The 23195-nt window shown below is 47.5% G+C and overlaps 1 protein-coding gene across 1 annotated transcript in view; it reads right to left on the bottom strand.

Annotated features, from left to right (window-relative positions):
• Positions 1-22191, bottom strand: part of LOC144123825 (phosphatidylcholine translocator ABCB4-like) — a 56855-nt gene extending 34664 nt beyond the window's left edge. The window contains exons 1-9 of the mRNA XM_077656565.1: positions 21979-22191; positions 15113-15284; positions 14229-14353; positions 10465-10660; positions 10165-10278; positions 8268-8381; positions 7170-7295; positions 1916-2119; positions 267-437 (exon numbers count right to left, since the gene is read on the bottom strand). Of these exons, the coding sequence (XP_077512691.1) occupies positions 267-437; positions 1916-2119; positions 7170-7295; positions 8268-8381; positions 10165-10278; positions 10465-10660; positions 14229-14353; positions 15113-15284; positions 21979-22157 (1401 nt within the window). The 5' untranslated portion in view covers positions 22158-22191. The remainder of the gene's footprint in view (positions 1-266; positions 438-1915; positions 2120-7169; positions 7296-8267; positions 8382-10164; positions 10279-10464; positions 10661-14228; positions 14354-15112; positions 15285-21978) is intronic.
• Positions 22192-23195: the final 1004 nt, after the last annotated feature.

Below are 23195 nucleotides of genomic sequence, written 5' to 3'. Positions count from 1 at the left end.
GCGCATCTGACAGCTTTCGTCTGTCCTCAAACTTTTCGTAACGAAGAATTTCTACGGAGGCAGTGCTGCTTGAGGCACCTGTTGCGGAGCTCTGAAACGCCCTGTGACTGCTATTGAGTCTGAGGACCGCCAAAATCGGGCAAATAAGTGTCCCCACAAGGCAGGTCGTGACTACAAATAACCTATGCGAAGCCATCGCGTTACCCCTAAATCCGGGATTGGCAGACTTACAAGCTGCACAGCTAGGCACTATGCATAGGACGCACCTTGTCTAGTGCGGCCTGCAGCGACAGGTCGGTCTCTGCGCCGGGCGTGGCCGGGTGGTCGTCGAGGAGGAAGATGCGCGGATTGCGCACCAGCGCACGGGCGATGGCCAGCCGCTGCGTCTCGCTCGGGCTCAGCGGGTGGCCGTGGGGACCGACCACCGTGTCGTACTTCTGCAAGCACGAAAACTGTCTCTACTTGTGTCTATTGTGAAACATGTACAAAACTCATATGGCGTATTCCAATCGCAGATTTGGATCACAGCCGGGAATCTGCGAAAGAGCAAGAAATCTGACTCAGCCAATAACAACTCGGGATTTGAAACCGAATCACCCCCTGAAGCAAGTTTTCCGGTTCCTGTAGCAAGAAAACAGGATTTCGGTCCCCGACTGGAATGCGTCGTTCGTATTTTTGTCGAAGGAGCATGTCGTTCCTTTTGCCAACCGTTGCAACCCGTCGTTCTTTGGTAGACCCAAAGAACTGTGTAAACAAGGGCGTCGCACGCAGCAGGAAAGGAACTGGCTCTCTAATTTGTGTACACTCCGAATCGCTTTATTTATTCAGAGCATTCTATCTAGTTTTATCAGCGTATCTAGTTCTCCACGAAACTAAAAAATAGTTATAAAAAAACTCCGAATTACCTGCTGTTGAAGAAATGGTGCAATATCTAGCACTGCAAAGCACCCAGATACAAAACACCCAGGCGCTGGCGCTTCTACTAGCAAGTTGCCATATATTTTCTGATAACACAAACGTTTGAAGAAAATTATTTAAAAATAAAAGTGTGAAAAGTTTACAGCCATACGTACTTTCGACAATAAAGCACAGATTGCGAAGAACTCATCAAAAGGCTAAAGGGACTGAAAAAAAATCTTGCCAAACGAAACGCGCGTGGTAAATCGTAGCGACAGAAAGTAAAGTGTTATACCTGAAATTATTTCACTACCCAGGTGACTTCACACTTTCGTGACTAGTTTTTTCTTGGGTGCTGCAGTGCTTACTCTATGTCTGCGTACTTACTGATGTGGCGTATAAAAGAGAGCGGTAGTTCTATGCATCGGATTCATAGCAAGGGCAAGCATTTTTACCTGTACCTGGCCAACGCTTGATCAGGTCACATGTAGAACACGCGAAGTTTTCTTTTCCTTCTCGCATTAATTTGGATAATGTTTTCTCGTATACAGGTCGCGTGAGTCGGCCATCTTATCCTGTAACAACGAGAGCCATATCCCAGTGTAGCCTATCGCCTTCAGTGAACGCATTTTTCTATTCAGTGCGCATGGCTACAATGACTCTTTAGACGCCAAGTGCGAGTATCAACGAGGAAGCAGTTTTTCTCACTCTTTGCAGCTAACAGAAAAAAGAGCAAAATAAATTGGCGGTGGTTTAGCTCTGGTTAAAGCTGGAGTAACGCGATAGCTACAGCTGGCCGAGTGGAACTTGGTCACGTGACCAACTACGTGACGAGCCACGTGATCATCCACGGCGCGGCCCCGCCGGCAGCTGCTCGGAACCACATAACCACTCACGCTGAAGACTCGAAATGCTACCGTAATGTAGCTATCGCTTCAAAACTTGAACGTGTGCACAGATGTTCTGCCCGAGTAACTGTGGGCAGCACGCTGCTGAAGCGGACTGTGGACGCATATACCTTAGGCAGCTTGATGACGAAGTGGTGCGCGTTAGCGGCGATGGCGGCCTGCTCGACGTCGTACTGGGTGGCGGTGGCCAGGCCAAGCCGGATGTTCTCGGCCACCGTAGTGTCAAAAAGCACAGGCCGCTCGCTCACCACGCCCATCTGGCCGCGCAGCCAACCCACGTTGTACGAACGAAGCTCCCGCTGGTCCACCAAGATCTGCGAGCGACGCACTCTGTCTTGTCGCTACCATGTTATCTGGCCGCTGTCACATTATTAACTACATGTTTAACGTGCACAAAAGTTGGCTTATTTCACGACGGCGTCAGTATGGTGATGACTGAGTTCCTAGTAGCGTATAACGCACGAGCCAGCATGCTGTGCTTATGGACTAGCGATAAACTGAGTTTAAATGTGGAGATTGGTCCTGATTTTATGCGTCCAATCAGGGTTCAATGAGACCTTGAAAATCTGTTCCACTTGTGCAGCAATAAAATGGCGGTGGTTTAGCTCTGGTTAAACCTGGAGTGACGCGATAGCTACAGCTGGCCGAGTGGAACTTGGTCACGTGACGAACCACGTGATCGGCCACGGCGCCGGCAGCTGCTCCTAACCGCGTGACCAACCACGCTGACGACTCGAAATGCTAACAATGTAGCTATCGCTACAAAGGAGTACAAGTGGTGATGGCTATTATTAATGCGTTAACAATAAAAATTCCTATTGTCGCAAAAGGTGTCTGCCGTTGGTGTTGAAGTCTGCACCCTCGGTTGGCAGGAGGAAAATAAAACATAGGGAACCAGTCCGTCCATTCTCAGGAGAAATGGGAGAGAGAGGGAAAAAGACAGGGGAGAGGGAGAGGAGGTGGTTGGCGAGAGCGATAATCAAGAGTCAACAGTCAGGAATCGACGAGTGAGGAGAGGAGAGGGGTACAGGGAGTCACATGTTGATTGACGGACCGGATCCCGCTGCCCGCTCGCGCGGTCCGAACCAGTCACTGGCAGAGGCTGCTCCGTCGGACGTTAACACTAAAGCTAACGCATAATCTGCTGTGCGAATCGCATTGATCGTATGTATATTTTTTACGGAGAAAATACGTTACAATAACGAACCCCGAAACTGTTCCCTACAGTGACACCTATACTCAAGGCATAGGACCTTTTGTGCTAACTAACCGCCTTGAGTCCACTGCCACGTCTCTGAGGAACCAAGTATGCGCTGCATTTCGCAACAGTGTCCCCAAACGGGTGCCTGCACAAAGCAGGCGACCACGTTCAGTTGGAACGATACTGAAAAGGGAGCTGAAGATCACGGCACAACACTAAAGACGACTACCGGCTAAGAGGGGTAGGCAGGAAGTTGCTGATATGTCTTAGACGACGATAAGCTTAGAACGTTCGCTTACAGAGCTCGGACTGACTAGAGCTGGTAGTAATATGCTGAATGGAAAGGCCTTCCTGCGGTGTTTTTATTTCACTAGAACCAGGGAAAGGCACTACAGTTCTTGAAATCAGCTTTTTGTTTGGTCCGAAAGAACATGCGAAGCCAGGTTACCACAAAGAGAATCAGGTAAACTTCGCGGAAACCACAGATATCACAGGAAAAGCCACGTCTTTCGATGAGAGCTATCCGATGTAGCAGCACATCGCACCAGAAATTTTGTCTGTAATGGGCTCTCAGTGTCAAGGTGGAACAATTTTGACCAAAGCGCAAACTATATTAGCGGCACTTATTAAAATGCGAGGATGTCACCATCATAAAAAAAATGCCTATCCCGGGCATACGGTGAATATTTCCCAGGCTTTTCCTCTCCGCCAGCACTGGAGCCTGTACCAAAGCTGACGGTGATGGACGTGCCGCCACTGCCACAAACGACCACTCGTACCGAAATAGAGAGTAGAAAGTGGTGCTAGTAATCCCGACGTGATGACATGCGGCTTTGTAGCCAGGTTAGCGTAAACTTGTGCAGTGATGGCGGATTTTGAATTGACATTTGCTAATCCGAGAAGTGTACTCAGATGGTCCTCGTGTAGCAGAAGCTGAGCAAGCGAGGCCTGACGGGGTGCCGATAACCGAACATTGACCGCGGTGAACATCAATACTGGCTATGTTATCGAAATGACTAGATGTTAAGCAAAGATGACATCTGCAACACGTAGTGAGATTCGCGGTAATTAAACTGACATGCATGCGAGTAATGCGTCCTTGCGCATTAAGCCATTGTTAGATCGGCGCTGTTAAGTTCGGCGCCATATAATTTATAACACAAAAGTCATGCATCAGGTTTTACGCGAAGATTATAGCTATCCCCAGTTAGGCTCAAGAATTTACAGGAATGAGAACCGTTTTGTTCAAGACCACAGCCAATAGAACGACGATGATCATTCAGTAGCATGCCCCGTAAGGAAACAATACACTTGCCATTTTCAGCCTTTCACGAGAACTTCAGAAGATAAAGGAGGATACGAAACACTGGGCTCCAAGGCATAGGTGAAACCATCACTTTACTAGGTCCGTAGTGCAGCACACTCAAGGGCTGCTGTGTAAGTCACGTTATGCAGACTGAATTGAAAGGATGTTATGGCCATGTAACATTACAAATGTCGGGGCTACCTGCCGGCTGCGTATTTAAAGCAAACAATCCAGCGTCTGCCACTGCATTTGCGCATTTATTGTAGTCACCGACACCGCAGTTTTCTTGGAATCTGCTCTGTCAATGACGAGATATCGCAGATTATCTGTTCTGCGCATACATGCCCCGAGCAGTTTCCTCGTTATTCGAGGGATAGCGCGGAAAATCTGTGTTAGGCTTGTTTTCTCAGGTGGCGCCTTCTATTTCACTACGGTGAATGATGGCCTTATAATTTGCTCTTCTACACCTCGGGAAAGTTATTTCGCATACATTCATCATACGCGACGAGATTGTTTGCGACAAGCCACAATGTCGAGTAGCCGATTCTTGAATATTTGGGAAGTTTCCGGCAATATACGACAAGCTTCTGTATTGGTTGCTACTAACTCGTATTTTAAGTGGCTAGCTTCGTCGTTGCCTTTTTCAGAAAAAGAGGCCAGTGCACGGTTGTCTTTTTACGCCGCATGCCCCACGTATGAATCGGTGCAGAACGAACTGCCATACAGAATTAACCTCAAAGGGCTAACTCCGTGCAGATATTGATGCGAATGATCGGATTGTGCAAGAAAAATAACTGATAATGAAAAAAAATACCAGAAGAAATATGAACGTTATCGTAGGCTCAGTTTAAACAAATTTATAGCATATTTGTGTCGGCCAGGTCTTGTAATCGCATGCATAACGTGCTTAATTCATTGGCAGAATAAGGTGAAAAAATATCCTTCTGTCGGCTTCCTGTGTCCATAAAGTTTTGGACATGTGGGAGCAAGGCAGCAATGTAAGAGCACAGGTTAGGTGTGCCGGTGGGCAGTTTAAAGTTCTTACTTCTCACGTCTAATTTCTTTTAAAGGGAAATGTAATTTGGTGTCTGCGGACAGACGTACAGCTCGGAAAACAGTACGTGAACGTGCGTGACGCGCCATTAATTTCCTCTCTATTATAAAATGATCCAGTGAATTGTACGGATATATGCCTGCTGACTGGTTTTCGTATTCAGTGTGAGCCCAATTTTCTTACGAACAAACAGAAAAAGTCTGCTACAGAATGATCCTTTCTTTTTTGGTGACTTGTTCTTAAGCGTTCGTTGACGGAGGAGACCAAGCTAGTTCCTCTAGATGGTAGCAAGACTAGAAACACTCAGACGTGTAAAGCGCAAAATAGAGAGTAACAAATGGCGGTGTAAAGCTATCTATGTTTGCATGTCACTTAGAATCATTGTTTGGTTTATGCTTTTATGGGGGTTTAACATCCAAAAGTGACTCAGGCCATGAGGAACGCCGTAGTGAAGGGCTCCGGAAATTTTGAGCACCTGGTATTCTTTAACGTGCACAGACGTCTGTCGCACAGTACACGGGTTCTAGAATTGCGCCTCCATCAAATTTCTACCGTCGAGGCCGGAATCGAGCCCGCGTCTTTCGTGTCAGCAATGGAATGCTATAACCACTGAGTCACCGCGGCGGCTCATGGTCTGGGATAAGAGGTTGATGTTGTTCAATGTTGAAAAGGCAAGGCAAGCGACAGGGACACTGATGACAAGCGCTCATCTTGTCCGCTTTGCTGCTTTTGTCCCTGGGCCTTTAAGCTATTCCCCTTTACAATTATGTTTACTGTGATGACAAGGCGCGTGATGCCGGGCATCTAACCCCTACATGCGAAAACGCATCTAAACTCTTTCGCCATGACCATGCGATCGCAGGGTGGGGCACATAGGGGTGGATGCCAGACAAGAGTGCTTTTGAGTCTAGGCCAGAAACACAGTTGACGGAGACCGCGGATAGCCTGGGGCACTGGGTTAAATGGGAAAGATGAAAATAACATTTCAGCGGAATGTTCAAACTATGGTCGATTAGGGCAATGCTCGAGTCATACGATCAGGGCAGCTGAAAACGTGCACCAAACTGTGTAAAGAAACTCTACAGACTCCATTCCCCTTGTGTAATCCTAAGTTCAGGCCCTCTAGCAACCAACTAATACACTCAAGAATTCCAGTATTAATTACTGCGTTAAAAATCTCCCAGGGGAAAGACGTACCTAAATCGCTAAATTGGCAGCAGTTTTCCACTCCGTAGATAACTAAAGGCTCGTTATAGAAGCTTAATACATGGCTAAAGCAAAAGTTATAAATATTTTGTAGTGGCGGATTTCTAAGAGCATTGAGAGTATTGCCTTTCTTCCGTTCCATTCACTATTTCTCTATAAAGCTTCTAGCTGTAGAGAAGGATATTGCCTTCATTCCGTGGCATTCACTATTTTTATGTAAAGTTTTTATTTGTAATTAAATTTCAGGCTTATTCTGCGCTAATTCCTAAGGCTCATCCAACGATAATTCCCATCGAAACAAGCAACGTCGTCCGCACTGCAACGCTTATTCTTTGCTGCACTAGTTCTCTTGACGATGTATGCAGCGAGGTGGAATGACAGCATCTGCAAAGGTGGCGATATGCCAGCTTTACTGAGAACTGCTAGTATGCTTTACTCTGCTCCAGAGCATACAGCATTCCTGTAGCAAGCACGTCGATGAATGCCATGCCCCGTGTAGTGGTTTCGTTTGCCAGTTCAGTCTTTATTATATTACGTAGTTATTTAACAAGCCCACATCAACTTAAGTCATATCATCTGCGGCATAGCTGTTGTCACCTGTCCCTGGGTGACATCATAGAACCTCTGCAGAAGGTGGATGATGGTGCTCTTCCCACACTTCTGCTTCCCGATAACAGCAACCGTCTCGCCAGGATCGATGGTCATGGTGAACTTTTGGAGCGCCTGCAGGCAAGAAGGGGTCAGTTCACAACAGTTAGGAAGCATTGTTTAATGCGAATAACTTCTTAATCGATACACAGATTCAGAAAAGATTTTGAGCTATTGTAAGCTTTTTCACCGCAAGTTTTCAGAAGCATGTTTACACTTAAATATCTAGCTCAGTTGGGAGTGCCCTTCGCTGTTGTCCTCAGTGCGACAATTAGGATAGTTGAGCCACTGTTCAAAACGTAGAACGGCGTCGGCGTCCCACGAGTGTACACGGGAAGATTGGAGGAGTGACGCGGGAACAGAAGCAGACCGGGTGCGAGACAAACAGAACATGGCTTGCCGTGTGCAGGACAGAATCCAGCGCTCTTTTGGCGCGGCACCCTGGGCAGATTTCCTTACCTATGGTGGGCGAGGAACAACATTTCTCGCCGATATTCGCTGCCGCATCACAGTCTGGGCAGCTGCGACATTTTGACACACTGCGACGAGTTACTGCACGACAACTATGCGATATGTGGAGATCATGACACTTCCAAGAAGGCATGGCGAACCGCCGTAGCAACTTCCGATGTCTGCGGTGCTCTCAACGTGTCGGCGCTGTCATCAATACAGTGACCCAGCGGAAAAATATTTTCGATTTGATTTTTGAAGATTATATCAGGATGCATTCGCACCGAATCCCTGGCTGGTTATCAGCTTCAGAGCCAGCTGAAACCGCAAAAACGCTGGCGTACGCCATCTGAGGTACTGTGCAAGTCGTTGCTCTTGGAGGGTTAACAGGACTAGCGCATTACGCACTTACTTGCATGTGCGCACGAGGATACATCCGAGATAAGCGCAAGATCTTACGGTTACTTAATGCTAAAGTAAAGCTTAATCATTCTACTGCTGGTAGAACTAGGGGGTGAGCACCAGAGGGCTGCCGTCGACTGGCTGGCCTATTTGCTGCGCGGTGTTGCAGCACGCGAACTGTGGCGGTTCGCTCACCGGTGTGTTTGCGGTTGAAGAAGGATAGCAGAAGGTGACCTCGTTGAATTGAATGGCGCCTTCTAGTTCTGCGGGCTTGAGTCCGGCCGAAGAACTGCTGTCGATAGCCGGCTTCTATTGAGGGGCGATAAATGTTTGGCGTCAGCTAGTTAGTGGTAAGAAGAAACTGATGAAATGCAAGGGGGCAAAAACATACAGCAGGCAGGACGACCGTCCAATACCATTGATTCTATTGTTTAAAAAACAGCTTATAACCACGCCATAGTTACACAGGGCAGATATAAATCAGAGTTAAGTGAAAGTGCGATAAGAGATACTAGGAAGGGTAGCCACGAGCAAAGAAATGAAAAAGCGGGGACCGAACTGGATTGGTTTCTCGCGCCGTTGCATTTCACCATCTAGGAGTTTATCATCCTTTCGGCCGCTCAGGTGCACTATTGAGAGAAAGTGAAATAACCTCGTTCAATACATGAACGTGCATTTATAGAAAGTGCGGGCCTTCTGCGTTCAGGAATATGAGCAATGTCCGCTCCTGTTAAAACCCCAGCTTGCTCTATCCATCAACTGGCCTGGTATTCTTAAGGCCGACCAACACGCATTATGTATTATAATAAATTCTTTTTTCATAATGTGTGTCTTTGACAGTATTATCTCTGTACATGTTCTTTTTTTCTGTACATGTTCTTTTAACTTTGATGAGTCTGCAGTTTTTTTATCGTTTCATGACCTGCGTTGGCTGCTGTTTTGTACTATGGCCCCTGGGCCTCGTCAAGTTGCTGAGTGCAGCTGTGAGCCCAGATGACCTATAGAGTAGTCTGTAACCGCTATAAAAGTAAACGAATTGGGTTTAATTGCAAGCTAGATGAACTGTACCTGATCAGCAGGGTGCTTTTATTTCATGTTTCTAAAGAAAAGGGGTTAAAAACGGACAATAATTATAAAAGTAGTGGTAGATTTTTGCCAAACAATGAATTGAAATGAGTCCTACAATTAAGTTCAAGAGAAAAAATACCCAGCGAAAACGGACACATACACCAGGAGAAGACACACACAAATTGTCGCCGGAACATGTACTCTTGAACATGTGCCAACTCGCCCAGCAATCCACGCTTCTGAAGTACTACAGTTAGAAAGATTTTCAAATTATTCGAAGCAGAAGCTGTGTACAGGTCGAGAACTAAAATGCGTATGTGAGGAATTCGACGAAATCATTCTGCCCTGAAAATGTGCACAGAACCTTTCATAGTCCCGCGCACGTATTCGCCTCCAATAAGCTCGCTAATTAGATTGCGTGTCTGTGAATATCCCGCCTGAATATTAGGGGAACCTAAAAAGACACCACAAAAGGCTAAATTATGGTAAAAAGTTGAGTTCCTCTTTTCTTTCACGTATTAAACTCGTACATTTTTTGTGTAACACATTTACGCGTAAACGTTTCAAAAAGCTAATCGTCAGAAACATTCAGGCGTCACATGAACATTACGCAGTAACAACAGCAAAAGAGAATCTCAAATAACCAATAGACGAAGCGCGGCCGTGCTTCGTTGGCAGGAAAGCCTATAACGTCTGCCACGCCTGGAAGTAGCTGGCTTGTGACAAAAATAAAAAGAGTAAAGAAAATCAAAATGATTACGTCAACTATGGGAATTTACTTGATTGTGCTGCCGAAGTGCCGCATAGAGTAGGGCAGGCTAGGAATCACGACAGAAATGAAATGGTGTTAAGAGGCTGAAAAGTTAACGCCGATTTCCAATTACTCTTATACTGTCGGGGCCATTTCAATAATCATGACCGGAGAGGATTCACAAATCATTGAATTTCTGCACTAAATGCACGCAGCACTTTTTTCAAAACTATTTAAGCGCCTTTTGCAGTGCCTGTGCTACGCAAAGCTTACCCTGTCGATGATCTGGTAGACCTTCCCGGCTGCACGCTTCGCATTAGCGAAAGCTTGGAAGTACGGCGTCGCCTGTCCCAAGCTCATGGAAAACATGAGCACGCTAAAGAACACCTGCAATGAAGAAGGAATTGGTACTTAATGGTTCACCGTCATAGCGAATGCTTTCAGCTTTTGCGATAAAAGGTTTACTGTGGCGGGCAGGCAGAGCTGCGAGCGCTTCGTTAGCACTTAACGGGCGCGTGCTGAGAACTCGTGCAAAGAAAGCCGGCGCACAATTAGTGAATTCGGTTCACTTACGATTATAATCGTGCTAGTGAGGTACTTTCGGTGTCCCGGTGGGTTCGCGAAGTCGGCCACGATTAGATCGATGCCGTACCAGAAGCCGAACGCGTAGCTGGCGAAGATGGAGGCCCAGATGACGGAGACGCCAGCGCTGGCCACCAGGCCTTTCCGGAAGCCCGTCTGCTTGGCGCTCGCCAGGCGGTCAGAGTACCTGCGGCGTACGCGCCCAGGTGAGGATGACCGCCGGATGACGAGAGGGACTGCTCGCTTTCCATAGAAAAGCATAATCAAAAAAGACAGAACAGTCGCCACAAACGAAAAACAAGACCGTATATCCAAAAAAAAAATTCAGATGGGAACCTGAAACAGCGCAGAAAAGTGACTTGTTCTGTTTCTGTGGGAATCAAGCCTTGGAAAAAGCCGCTTAATGCAAGGGAAGGATATTTGACTTTCCTGTCGGGTAGACAGGTGCTTTCCCCATTTTAATCTATAAATAAATTTGACAGTACACGTCAGGGTGTTTTGTATGCAGGCTTGCATATTGTAGAGTGCTTATTACCTAGACACATGGCTTTATGCATGAGGAGCTGGATACATTTATTAGTCTCGGCGTTTCGTAAAAAAAAGGACCTGTAGGCACAATGTTGCACGTCCACCTTGGTGTTAGTTCATGTATCTCTCTATTCCTTGTTCCGCTATTCCTTGTTCCTGTCACAACCCTTTGGTGTTCACCTTCTTTCAGACTGCCATCTGATGGCCACCGAGAACAAGTAAGCCTATTCAGAGCGGGCTTCTCATAATAAAGTGGTAGTATAACCCCGCTGAATGGATGTTCTAGCTCATGAGCGTGGCTAGTGGAACAAGAAATTTTCATATCACGGACAAGAGGGATGCTTCTGCGTAATATTGTCTAACAACAAGTTGTGTTTGTAATACCTCTATCATCCCATCAGCCATTGCACAAGGTGCTGGGTACCTGTACTAAGCACGTTTTATAAAGCGCATACAGAGGCTTAATACAAATGTATCCTTCATTATGCGCAGCGGCAGGGACAGATGGTGTTATAATCTATAGCTGGCGCTGACAGAGAGGCAAGCCTTGTGCTCTAAGCCTTAGTGACCCTGTGACTTGTTACATTTCGCCCGTTTCTGAAGTCAGCTAAGTCGAATCTTCTGCATGCATCAGAGATTAGCCCCCTCCAAACTAATTGCTTTCGCCAATAGTAAACGTGTGCTTTGTTTCCCGCAGCTTCTCCCTGCTTCTTTAAGCTGGCATTTATGAGGCGCAAATTCTCCATGCAACCTTGTGAGAAAGATTTTAGAGGATACTGCTAGACATAACCTGGACTGCAGTAGCGTTTTGTTGCGTCAAACGCCCTTCAAAAACGAAATATTGCTTCACGTCAGATACAGTAAGCTTTAGTGGACACTGGCGAATTTGCGCCGCAGGCATGCAAGATTTAATCCGAAAGCACCCTTCTGATGGCGAAACCCATGCCCAGATCTCGCGCTGTCCGTGGGTGTGCGGTTTTTTTGGGGTTTGTGCCAAGTGAAATCAATAAATAAAAATATATCAAATGCTATTGAGATTGGAACCCATGGCAGCACGAACAAATCAGCTTCGCTGGCCACTGCTCGAGAGCACTAGCCTAGGCGACAGTGTGGTGTAGTTTAACACGAAGCGAGTTAAAACGTGTAAACTGCAACGCATCCTCTCGCACTGTGCATTGACCATCATCCTCTTCATGAAGTATTACTACTGTCAAACTGACATTCGCGCTTTGAGCTATGTGGCAGTAGTGACAGAGATGTGGCTGCATTCATTGGCATGGACAACGTTGTGCAGAGACACGGCACTATAGAGCAATGCGCGTTGGCGTTGACATCATAGCTGGAGAAACGCGGCACTGGAGCAAAGGCCGGTGACGTACTGTGGGGTAAATTGGCATTGACAAAATTTGAATACGCGCATACCTGGCACCCTTTGCCAGTGGACACGTCAGTCGCACTTTCAGGTGCGTGGATATGGTGTCCACCATCCAGCAATAACGTTTGTAACGAGCATCGCAGTGTTCGGACTTGCAGCATAGGGCAAAACCGCAGTGTTTCGTCGATGTGCCATAACCTGTGTAATTTGAATGAGAAGCAGACGCGCATCGTGCACCGGCTACGCGCACTATAACGGCATTATATTACTGCATACTCCATGTACAATCCTTGCTATGATTTCCTGCGCTGCATCCTCTAAAATGGCAGCGGTGTCATTTAGTTGTTGCCCTGTAAGCAAAAACACCCAAATGTTGGCGTGGCCTTTATCGAACACCCATAAGGAGGTTTTATTTACTCCAGATATGTGAAGTATTTTATTTAAACCCTGTACAAGGAAGGTATTCAGGAGTAGAGTGGAGTAAAATTATTAATACGCGCAGAAATGGAACACAAATATGGCGCCATGCTTATGCATCCTTATTCAGGCCCCTTCACATAGCAGCGCTAGCGGCGGAAACGGACAGGGAGCAGCAGGGGCTGCGCCAACCCGACTTGTCAAACTGCGCTGCTCTCTTGTGACGCTGCATCACGCGGTCGTTTATCAGTCTGCCTGCCCTGTCGTGGCGGCGTATAGGCGGCCGGAAATATTAGTTTGTTGTCTATTTGTGCTTCTCAATGAGCTCATTTGGTGGCACATTATCGTAGATGAGACGGTTTACCTTACAACTAATTGTTCGGGCTGAAAAAGAGCTTCACAGCAGTTTTCATAGCGATGCATCACAATATACTTGACTAAAAACCGGAGTAGAAAAAGTTGAAATCGAGAACGCTACCAAGGGAAATATGGCATGATAGTTCTTTTTTTTTATCTTAGACAGACCAGCGCAAAAGGAGAACGTACAAGTCGAAGAAGAACGACATGGACTGACTTTTACTTGTCTGTTGCCCTTTAGCTCTGGTTCATCAAAATCATGGAAGACAAACTAACACTAACAGCAAGTGTTGCTCAAATGACTGTTTGCTTTCGACTGAAAACTAAGTTTGTTATATGACTTGGCAACAACGCAACCTCATAAATCTATCAAGTGCTAAGGCTTGAAACTGTATTGCATCGCAGTTCCATATTGATGGTCTTCACTTTGGCCGACTGCAATACACCGCACGAAAGGCACCCTATAAAAAAGCCGCGAGAATGAGCCTAAGTGGGGGCTCTAGCGTGGTGGCGGCGTGAACAAAGCATGATCGGGTACAGTGGAAGCGCATTGGAGGCATCTGAAGAGGAGTTCAAAGTTCCTTACTGCAGTGTAAAGCGGCAACCATCCGACACCTGTCACCGCAGAAACCGCCGGTGAAGCAGCAAATGTGAATAACGAGCCAGCAACGATGCTAACAAAGAGGACGTCACTCATCAACTCATACAAAGAGGACGTCATCATCACATGACTGACCAGCAGCAGACGAGACGCTAGGCGACGACGCGGAAGCCACAAAATGGTGTTTTTTACTGCATTCGGGACTTGAGGAGTGTTGAGATGAGGAAGCTTCATTTAAAAGTAGGATTTCATTCGGAAGCCTCATTTATGATCCGTTATTCAGTAAAGAGAGCAAATATACCGCATGTCCTTCATATTTGCTCTATGTCATGGTGTGAATATTCCCCCACACGGAGCCGAAAGGGCGACTTCAAGCATTTAAACTCCGTTTTGGGTTGCTTCTTGTTTACAGTCTAAGTGCTGGTGTGTGTGCCGACTAAGTGTTTTTATATTGGTGCTCTTTGCTGGAGAGCTCACCGCTTTGTCTCCTTCAGCTGTCCCCCGTAGGCGATGACCGTCCTGATAAAGGTAACAGCCTCCATCGCCACAGCCTCGGCGTTGTGGTACGCGGTCGACTCCTCGCCCTCCAGCTTGCTCTGCACCTGCGGAGCACGACCGCGATCGGGAAAGAATTAACTCTGGGCATGCTGGCCACGGCGGGGACGCTGTGAAATGCGCACTGGAGACGGTCTCCCGTCCGAATGCCCAAGAGGACATACGAAAGACAGAGCTTCTGGCTGCGACGCATTGCGGTGGCTCAGTGGCTGTTGCATCACTGTTAAGGAACACTTCGTGGCTTTGATCCCGGCAGTGGAGGCTGCCTAATAGCGAAGGTGAAATCGCGACGTACTCCTGAAATTTTGTTGTGCGTAAGGAAAACGTCGCAAAATTTCGGGTCTCTGTACAAATCGATGGCATGATTCCTTCTGAAAATGTTCGAGTTTGTTCGGGAGCCACAGATGCACTTTTGGCTGCGCATATTGGGTTTAAAATATGTTTTGTTCCTCCTCACTCCAGTCGAACTCGTGAACTCAAGCACTGCATTTTTGCCGTTCAGAATTAGAGGCGGAGTTGCCTAGCATCACGGACGCGCGTAAAAAAAATAAGTCACGAAACTTTCGCAGTTTGAATTTAAAAGCAGTATGTGGCGGTGACAATCGCATTAAATTATCTGGTGTCTTCTAGCTTATATATTCTCTTTCCCCACTGAGATTTTGTGATTAAAACGCGGTAATCGACCGATGCAGGCCAACATAAATATCGGAAGTAATCCGCACGCCTCCTACTAAAGAGGCCGAAGTGGTCCCTAAATGGTTACATCGTATCTACAGTGCTGCAAGAAGGCTGCGCACGTCACTCACCTTGGCGATGCCAGTGGTGAGGATTACTAGGCAGGGGACGAGTGCCAGCAGCACCAGCGCCAGCTGCCAGCCGTGCCAGAAGGCGGAGATGAGCGACGCCACCGCCGTCGACAGGAAGAAGAGGCACATGCCGATCTTTTCGCCCAGACCGTCGTGGATCTTCTCCAGGTCGCTGCACACAGCATGCACAGAAGAAGGAGCCGCAATGCCTGCCGTTTTCTTTCCAGCTGCCGCATAAAAACGGTATGAAAGTTTCCACGGCGCCGTTGGAGGGTGTTCTAGGAAGTCCGTGAGCTATCTTTAGCGAAAACTAACACGTTTGTAATATACGGCGGGATATTTATATTGTATTTTAAAAATATTTTGTATTCATAAATGCACTAAAGATATGCAGGAAATAAATTCCTGAAGCTTTATGCCTGCTATTCGAAATGTGTTTTTAAAATTTTCCAAAAATACGTCACTTAAAGCATGCTTCGAGCATGTTCAATGGTCTTACAACGAAACAGCTTCCAATATGCCGTGAGACGTTGGAATCACAATGGGAATATATTTATCTAAGAATACATTTATTTAATCTTACGACAACGAGAGTGAAATATCTGTCAGGTACACCTGACAGATAGTCTGAGGTCATGAAAGGATCGTGCCACTTTCTCTCGAGATTCAATTTTCGCATCGTGCCAGCACTCACACATGGGACAGAAAATGAAAGCTGAAATAAAAGCTTGAAGTTAAACTAAGAAAAGCGCAGCGAGCTGTGAAAATATTTAATATTTGCAATGAACCTTAAGAGCCAGGAAGAGAGCATGGTGGGTAAGACAAGAAGCGTGAGTTAATGATTTCCTGGCTGATATCAATGAGAAGAGTGGAGCGTGGAGCGGGCACGCAATGCGAAGGGAAGGTAACCAACCAGATAACCAAGGCATAGTCTCTTATGGAGGAGGTTCCAAGAATAGGCAAGCGTAGTAGGGTGCAAGAAGAGTCAGCAGAGCCTGTGAACTTAAGACTTTTCTGGGGATAATGCGGTCGCAGACGACACCAGACGAGGCTAATAGGAAGTGGGAAAGGCCAGCTAGTGTCCTGTAGTGGACGTAGGGGAGGTGACGATGGTAACTCGAAAATTAATCCGCCGCCGCCGCTATGAAAGCTATGATGTACATCTAAGTGGTTGGAGAACTTAAACGAGCTACGCTGCAGCCTGTGCTTGAGACCTAGGCTTCAACATGCGCAGCTTTCCTGAAAATTTGATATTATGCCGTCATTTGTTGGCCAACAGTAGCGAACACGAAACGAATGAATGGGAACATTTAAATTTCGCGATTGTCAGAAAACAAAAATGTGCGTAAAGTCTGCGCGAACATGATTATGATGGCCGACTCACCCCGTTAACTGCAAAATTTGAAATATAAACTGCTTCCTGCGCTCACAACTATTTCCGGCGCCGAGAAAAAATTAATAGGATGTACCGAAAATTCAAAGTTCTCGTGCTGATATTGAGTGTTCAGCGCCAAGCGGGAAGTGCTGGCAGCGGTGCGAACTAGAAGCGTTTTCACAGATTGCCTTGGCTTGAAATATATTTCAAAATCCTTTATTGCATGAAAGCATACTAGTAAAATGTGGTTTTACGTGTTGAACCACCACGTAAGTAGTCTGGGTTATAAGGCAAGCAACAGCGGACTGTAGTCCTTTGGCAAGTCCTAGGTGGTCGAAGTTAATCCAGGTCCTTTTGTCACGGCGCGCGTCGTGGCAGAGTTTGTTAAAATGGCCAGTTCAAGCATGTTAAGGTTTGGAGAAACAACTTAACATTACCTAAAATACATAGAACTATTGCTGCGATGGCTCTAGTAGCGCTATTAATGGAAACGCGGTTGTATAATAGCGTCATGTCGAGAAGATGCCTCAAAGGATCGGTGATCATTTTTCGCGCTGCTGTTATGCTCAGTGTGTGAAAATCCGCTCATTCACGGTCATCCTTCTCAATGAGAGTCTGCGGGTTTAAATTGCGCCATTTCAAATCGTGCATTTTTATTTTGGTTGTGCTCAGGCCACAACCGAGAGCACATTATCGCGACACTATCCTTTTCCACTATCCACTATCCTTTTTCAGTTCTGTCTGTCCCGACGTTGGTGTGGATCCAGAAAACGTTTTCATATGTCCTTGTGTTGTGACTTTTTCTATACTGTGTACAGTGTTTCCTACTAAGGGCTCAGCTGCAATTCTGATATGTAGCGCTTTGTGTAGGCTCAAATAAATACCACTCTTCGCTGACAACCACCATGTGATTGCCCCGATAGATACCGGCACAGATTTTCCGTTATGAGTCGTGGTCTTGCTACCTTCTTGAGAAAAGTGCTGACACCCTAGCACGGAACACACATTCGGACCGCTGGCGGTCATGCGGTGATGCCGCTCGACGTCTGCACCACAAGGATTGAGATTCGCGGTATCATCTTCGCTGGTTGCTTCGCTGTGCTTGCTCAGAGCTGCAAAGACATAATTCCCGGCGTCAAGTTTATTCGCGAAAAAGGTGATATCATCGACCTCCACGAACTCATGAGGAAATTCTCCGCCTAGGGCACGATAGCCGATGACTGTGCGCCAGTCAGACCCGTTTTTTCGCGTGTTTGTTTGTTGCGGTAGAGTGCGACAATCCCCGCGCGTCCAACGACATCGCAGTAGCAAACCTGTCTTTACTGCTGAGTCAACAAGGCTGCATTGCGCGGGGCGTCGTTGCTCTGCAGAACCAGCGAACTGAGCTTCTAATTACGAACTTTAGCGCAGTATACCGCCACTGGGCGAAAAATATAGCCATCGCCTATTTCGATGAAAATAGTGAGCCTGCCACCAACTGCGCGTTGTCAACGTCCCGACACACCCCTCCAGGAGGACCTAGTCGAACAGTTAAGGCTTACGTGAACCCTGCTTTGACCAACGTTTGCTTTGACCACTGATCAGCACCACTGCCTGAAAACCATCCTTGACTCCTTTCATGACTGCTTTGCGACCACCTCTAAGGTCAGGCAGACGTCGATAACGAAACATCGCATCATACAGTAAGCGGCCTATCCGTCAACACCGCTGTCGAGTGTGGGCGAAAGGACGTGAGGCGGTACGGCTCCAGGTTGACAAAATGCTCCGGGATGATGTCATACAACCGTCTACAAGCCCATGGGCTTCGCCCGTTGTGCTGGTTGCCAAGGAGGACGGGACACTCAGATTTTGTATCGACTATCGAAGACTTAACAAAATTACCGTAAAGGACGTTTACTTTTACCTCGAATTGATGACTCTTTTTGGACGGGCTGCGTCATTCCTGCTACTTTTCTTCTCTTGACCTCCGCAGTGGGTATTGGCAGACTGAGGTGAATGAACGGGACCGCGAGAAGACAGCGTTCGTCATCACCGACGGGTTGTATGAGTTCAAGGTGTTCCCCTTCGACTTGCGTTGCGCTCCTGCCACATTTTGAAAGAATGATGGACATTTTTCTCACTGGCCTCAAATGGCAGTCCTGCCTCGTCTACCTTGATGATGTCATTTTTGTTGCCACCTATGACGAGCATTTCAAGCGCTTGAGTGCAGTACTGGAGGCCATACGATCGGCCGGCCTCTCTCTCAAACCAGAGAAATGCCACTTTGCGTTCCAACGGCTGAAGTTCCTGGGCCATGTCGTGAGCGATGAAGGTGTTAGCCCTGAGCCCGACAAGACGGCTGCCGCCGCTGCGTTTCCGACCCCCACTGATAAGCGTGCTCTGCGCAGTTTTTGGTGTCTCTGCGCCTATTACCGACGTTTTGTGCGAGACTTCTCCCGATTAGCAGAGCCTCTAACTCGCTTGACAAAGGACGTGAAACCTTTTATATAGGCCCAAGAACAGCAGGAGGCCTTCGACGACCTCAGGAATCGCCTCAAAACTACGCCCATTATTGGCCACTTTGACGACGAGGCGGACACGGAACTACTCACCGATGCCAGCAACGCCCGTCTGAGTGCCGTCCTTGTTCAGTGGCAAGATGATGTTGAGCGCTTGATGGCTTATGCAAGCCGCGCACGGTCGCGATCTGAAGCGAATTATTCTACTACGCAAAAGGGATGAATGCCTTGCTGTCATTTGGGCGGTAACGAAATTTCGCCCATACTTGTGTGGTCATCCATTCCGATTCGTGAGCGATCACCACTCGCTTTGTTGGCTCTCGAACCTTAATGACCAATCGGGGAGGCTAGCGCGTCGGAGCCTCCGGTTGAAGGAATTCGATGTTACCATCGTGCACAAGTCTGGCAACAAACACAGCGACGCAGACGGCCTGTCCCGTGCCCTCTCCCGTACACCATTGCTGAAACGGAAGACGATCCCGCTTTTCTTGGTGCTTTAACCACGTCCATCCTTGGTCAACAACAGCGAGATGACGCTGAGCTACGACCCCTCATAGAGTACCTAGAAGGTCGCACCTCGTTGCCGCCTCGCTTCTTCACACGCGGGCTATCGTCGTTCTGCTTGCGCGGCGGCATCCTCTACAAGAGAAGCTATGGTCCCACGGACACTCCGTACCTGCTCGTGGTCCCAATGGAGCATCGAGACTAAGTTCTGCACGCATGCCACGACGACCTTTCTTCCGGCTACCTCGCCTTTTGTCGTACGTTGGCGCGTATACGGCAGAAGTGTTACAAGCCTAGGCTTGCTACAGTTGTCCAGCACAAAGGTAAGTCTTGCCGCGAGTGCCAACGTCGGAAGGCACGACCTGTGAAGCCGGCCGGCCTACTGAAGCCCATTAATCCACCTCGAATCTCTTTCCACCACTTAGGCATTGACTCGCTGGGACAATTTTCGACATCATCATTGGGCAACAGGTACATTACAGTTGCCACCGACAACCTGAACTGGTATTCACTGTCACTGTCGAACCACTGGCTACCATGCTTAAACAAATGGACTGATTTAGCGGCTCATTAAGACCATTACCGACATGGTTTCCATGTACGTCGACACCTACCATAAGAGCTGGTACCAAATCCTGTCTTACGTCACGTTCACCTATAACAATGCTTTTCAAGAGACGACGCGCTTCACGCCGTTCCGCTTGGTGCACGGTCGCGAAGCCATGACTATGCAGGACGCAAAGTTACTCACAGATGTTGCACGTCCCTCCGTCGCTGGCGCTGAGCAGTTCGTTCGGCATGCAGAATCCGCCCGCCAGCTAGCTAGACAGCGAGCCCGTTTTTAACAGGAAAGCGATGCTCAACGCTGCAACCTTCATCGCCGGACGGTGCTTTGCCACGCTGGCAATCAAGTTTGGGTTTGGACCCCAATCTGTCTGCGGGATCGCTGCGAGAAGCTTCTGCGCTGCTATTTCGGCCCCTACGAGGTACTGCGCACTTAGTGACATTAAATACGAAGTGCTCCCGCAAGTCAGTTCGCTCCTCCAGGCGGCAGGCGGCATCCGAAATCGTCCACGTTCACAGCATGAAGCCGCAGCACGCCCGCTAGGACTTATTCTGCCAAGTCCGGCGCCACAGACTCTGTTCCGGCTTCCTGTGATTCCGTGGCATCGGGGCCGATGCCCTTCCCAAGAGGAGGGGCAATGCCACACTGCTATCCTTTACTTGCGCCGCCATGCGGTGCGACCGTACCTGCTGGTCTTTTTTGTCTTCCCCGGCTCGTGCGTTGGTTGTCTGAGTGCGCCTGCTCTGCTAGACCTGGTGTTCCCTTCTGCCCTTTCTGCCGGCTTTCTGTGACAATATGTCTTCGGTTGATACTAGAAAGGGTACCTAGTATTATTTACATTCATCCTCAAAGCACTGCAACAAAGGCTCGATCGATTCTTATTTTAGCGCATACGAAACATATTCAGTGGACTCTGTGATATGCAGTAGAGAGCTTGATTTAAGCCCGCTGTTTAAGGTTGATTTCAACTGCGCAGCTTGAAGATGCTAAAATGAAAGACAGCATGCCGAGTCAATCATGCTTATAAACATCACCCTGCAGAATATAATATCCAAATGTACGTAAGTCATGTGTTTACGTGGTGGCTCAATGTCCCTATGCGAATTAGTCTTTATGAAAGCGAATGCATAATAAAATATATGTATATAGCCTCATGTGCATCAAAGTGCTTCGCACCGGCATCGCTTATCTACCAAGAATACTAGCTGGGAACTTTGTCAAAGCATGTCTGCCATGGTATTTCCATTGAAGAGTAACATCGTGTGTAAGAAGGTTGTTTGCATTGCTTCTTCGTATTTTCTCAACAACATAATTCTTGGGGCTTCTACGGTTGACTAGATGTTTGTGACATGTTTCGCACACGTCTTCTGTTCAAGCACGTGAACTGCTAGTAGAGATTAGTTCAATACTTCCTTGTAAAGCATGAACATCGTGGAAATGACTGTCAAACAACTATCGTATAAGGGACATCGACAGGTATGGCATGTCATTAGCAGCACGTAATTCTGTTCTCTCCGGGGTACAGCACTTAAACTTCCTGCTTCACTTCGCAGCTAGTCCTAGAACTTTTAAACGGAGATTTCAGTATAAGATTATCATAAAATTTATCTCCAAAGGTAACAGATATCCAGAGAACATCGTAAATAGCTATTAGACTAGAAAAAAATACAAAATTAACGCACTACTTGAGTTCGGCTCAGAACCTACGGGAGCTGCAGGTGTTAATTGTGCTATTCGATTTGACAAAATTTCTCTTGCTTAATAAAAGGTGGCGCCACCACCCGATTCAAACGGGATGCCAATACAATCAGACCATTTATTGGGACATTGTACAGTTGAAAACTCAATAACGTGTCTATTAAACCGGATAGTCATCACGTAGCGGCGTCTGCAGGGCACTTGAGGTTGAATATAATTCACTCACGCGGTGATGCGACCGGCGAAGTCCCCGGCTGTGTGGGTGTCGAACCATCCAACCTCCTGGTGCAGCATGGCACGCATGAAGTAGTGGCGGATGCGGAAGGACTGCTTGGTGGCCGACATGCCGAGGCTGCCCACGATGATCACGTTGCTAAGCAGCATGGCCAGGCCGACCAGGGCCATGTAGCCCGCGATGAGCTTCGCCTCGCTCTGGAACCGGCCGATCGTCAGCCTGCGCGCCAACCGAAAGGAAGCACTAGCATTGGTGCCGCGCATTCGAAAGACTATTTTCTGCAGAATACAACGTTCTTTATGAACTGTATAGAATACTTGATTACTTCGACAGATGTGGCGTGTCGCTTGGACAGGAGCACTGTTATGCAAGGGAATTGGCCTTTTCAACCTTGTTATGCATATAGTAAGCAGAAAATACGGGGTTCCAAACGCGCTATGGCATGCATGCGCCTGTGCGCAATGTCGGCCTTTCAGATGAGCTTGGAAAGCACAACGTGCGTACGGAGCCATGAAGACAATATAGCCGCGCTCGCTCTTCAGTACAAGGTGGTCTATAACAAGTTCTCGCCCATGTTCTGACTTAAGTCAGCATGAAAAGTTAACGTTTACTGCAAGGCTGCTTTGCTACCCAGTCGTAGGATAGTGGTAGCCGCGGTTGAGGCATACATACCAGACCATTCTCGCATGACTTTCTGGTGACTGACTCGCGCTACTACGATGAAGTAAGCATTTTCCTCGCAGCCATGCCGCGCAAACATACGCTGCATGTAGGACTTTCGAAGGAAGCCATACATGCTGGGTTTTGATCACGACGTCTAAGAAACCCAAGACCAAAGCCAGTGATGTCAGGAATGGTTCGGCACTAAGATCTCGTGTTTATAAGTGTGATAGCCTGGGCAGAAGAAAAAGCGGCATAGAGGAATGCTTCGTGCTGTGCGCAACGAGGGTTGGTCTCTGCGAAATGAATAGCGCGGTCTGTTTATAGCACTACAGCGCAAAAGTAAGATTTCATCTCTGGCTGTCTATGATTCCGCCCTTGAACTAGCAAAATGGGCCCCCTCTGGGCGAATGCGCTGAGTCAATCATGAAGTTACAGAAGACACATTTATAGAAAATTTGTGCACTTGACAACCCACGAAATTCACAAGAAATGCAATCAGTGATGGTGTACGCAGCGCAGGAGAAACGCTTTATTTGTGCACTCCT

The sequence above is a fragment of the Amblyomma americanum genome, chromosome 3 (genome assembly GCF_052857255.1).
Source record: "Amblyomma americanum isolate KBUSLIRL-KWMA chromosome 3, ASM5285725v1, whole genome shotgun sequence".
Classification (NCBI taxonomy): domain Eukaryota; kingdom Metazoa; phylum Arthropoda; class Arachnida; order Ixodida; family Ixodidae; genus Amblyomma; species Amblyomma americanum.
Note: the sequence above shows the minus strand (reverse complement) of the source record. Positions and strands in the feature narration are given on the sequence as shown.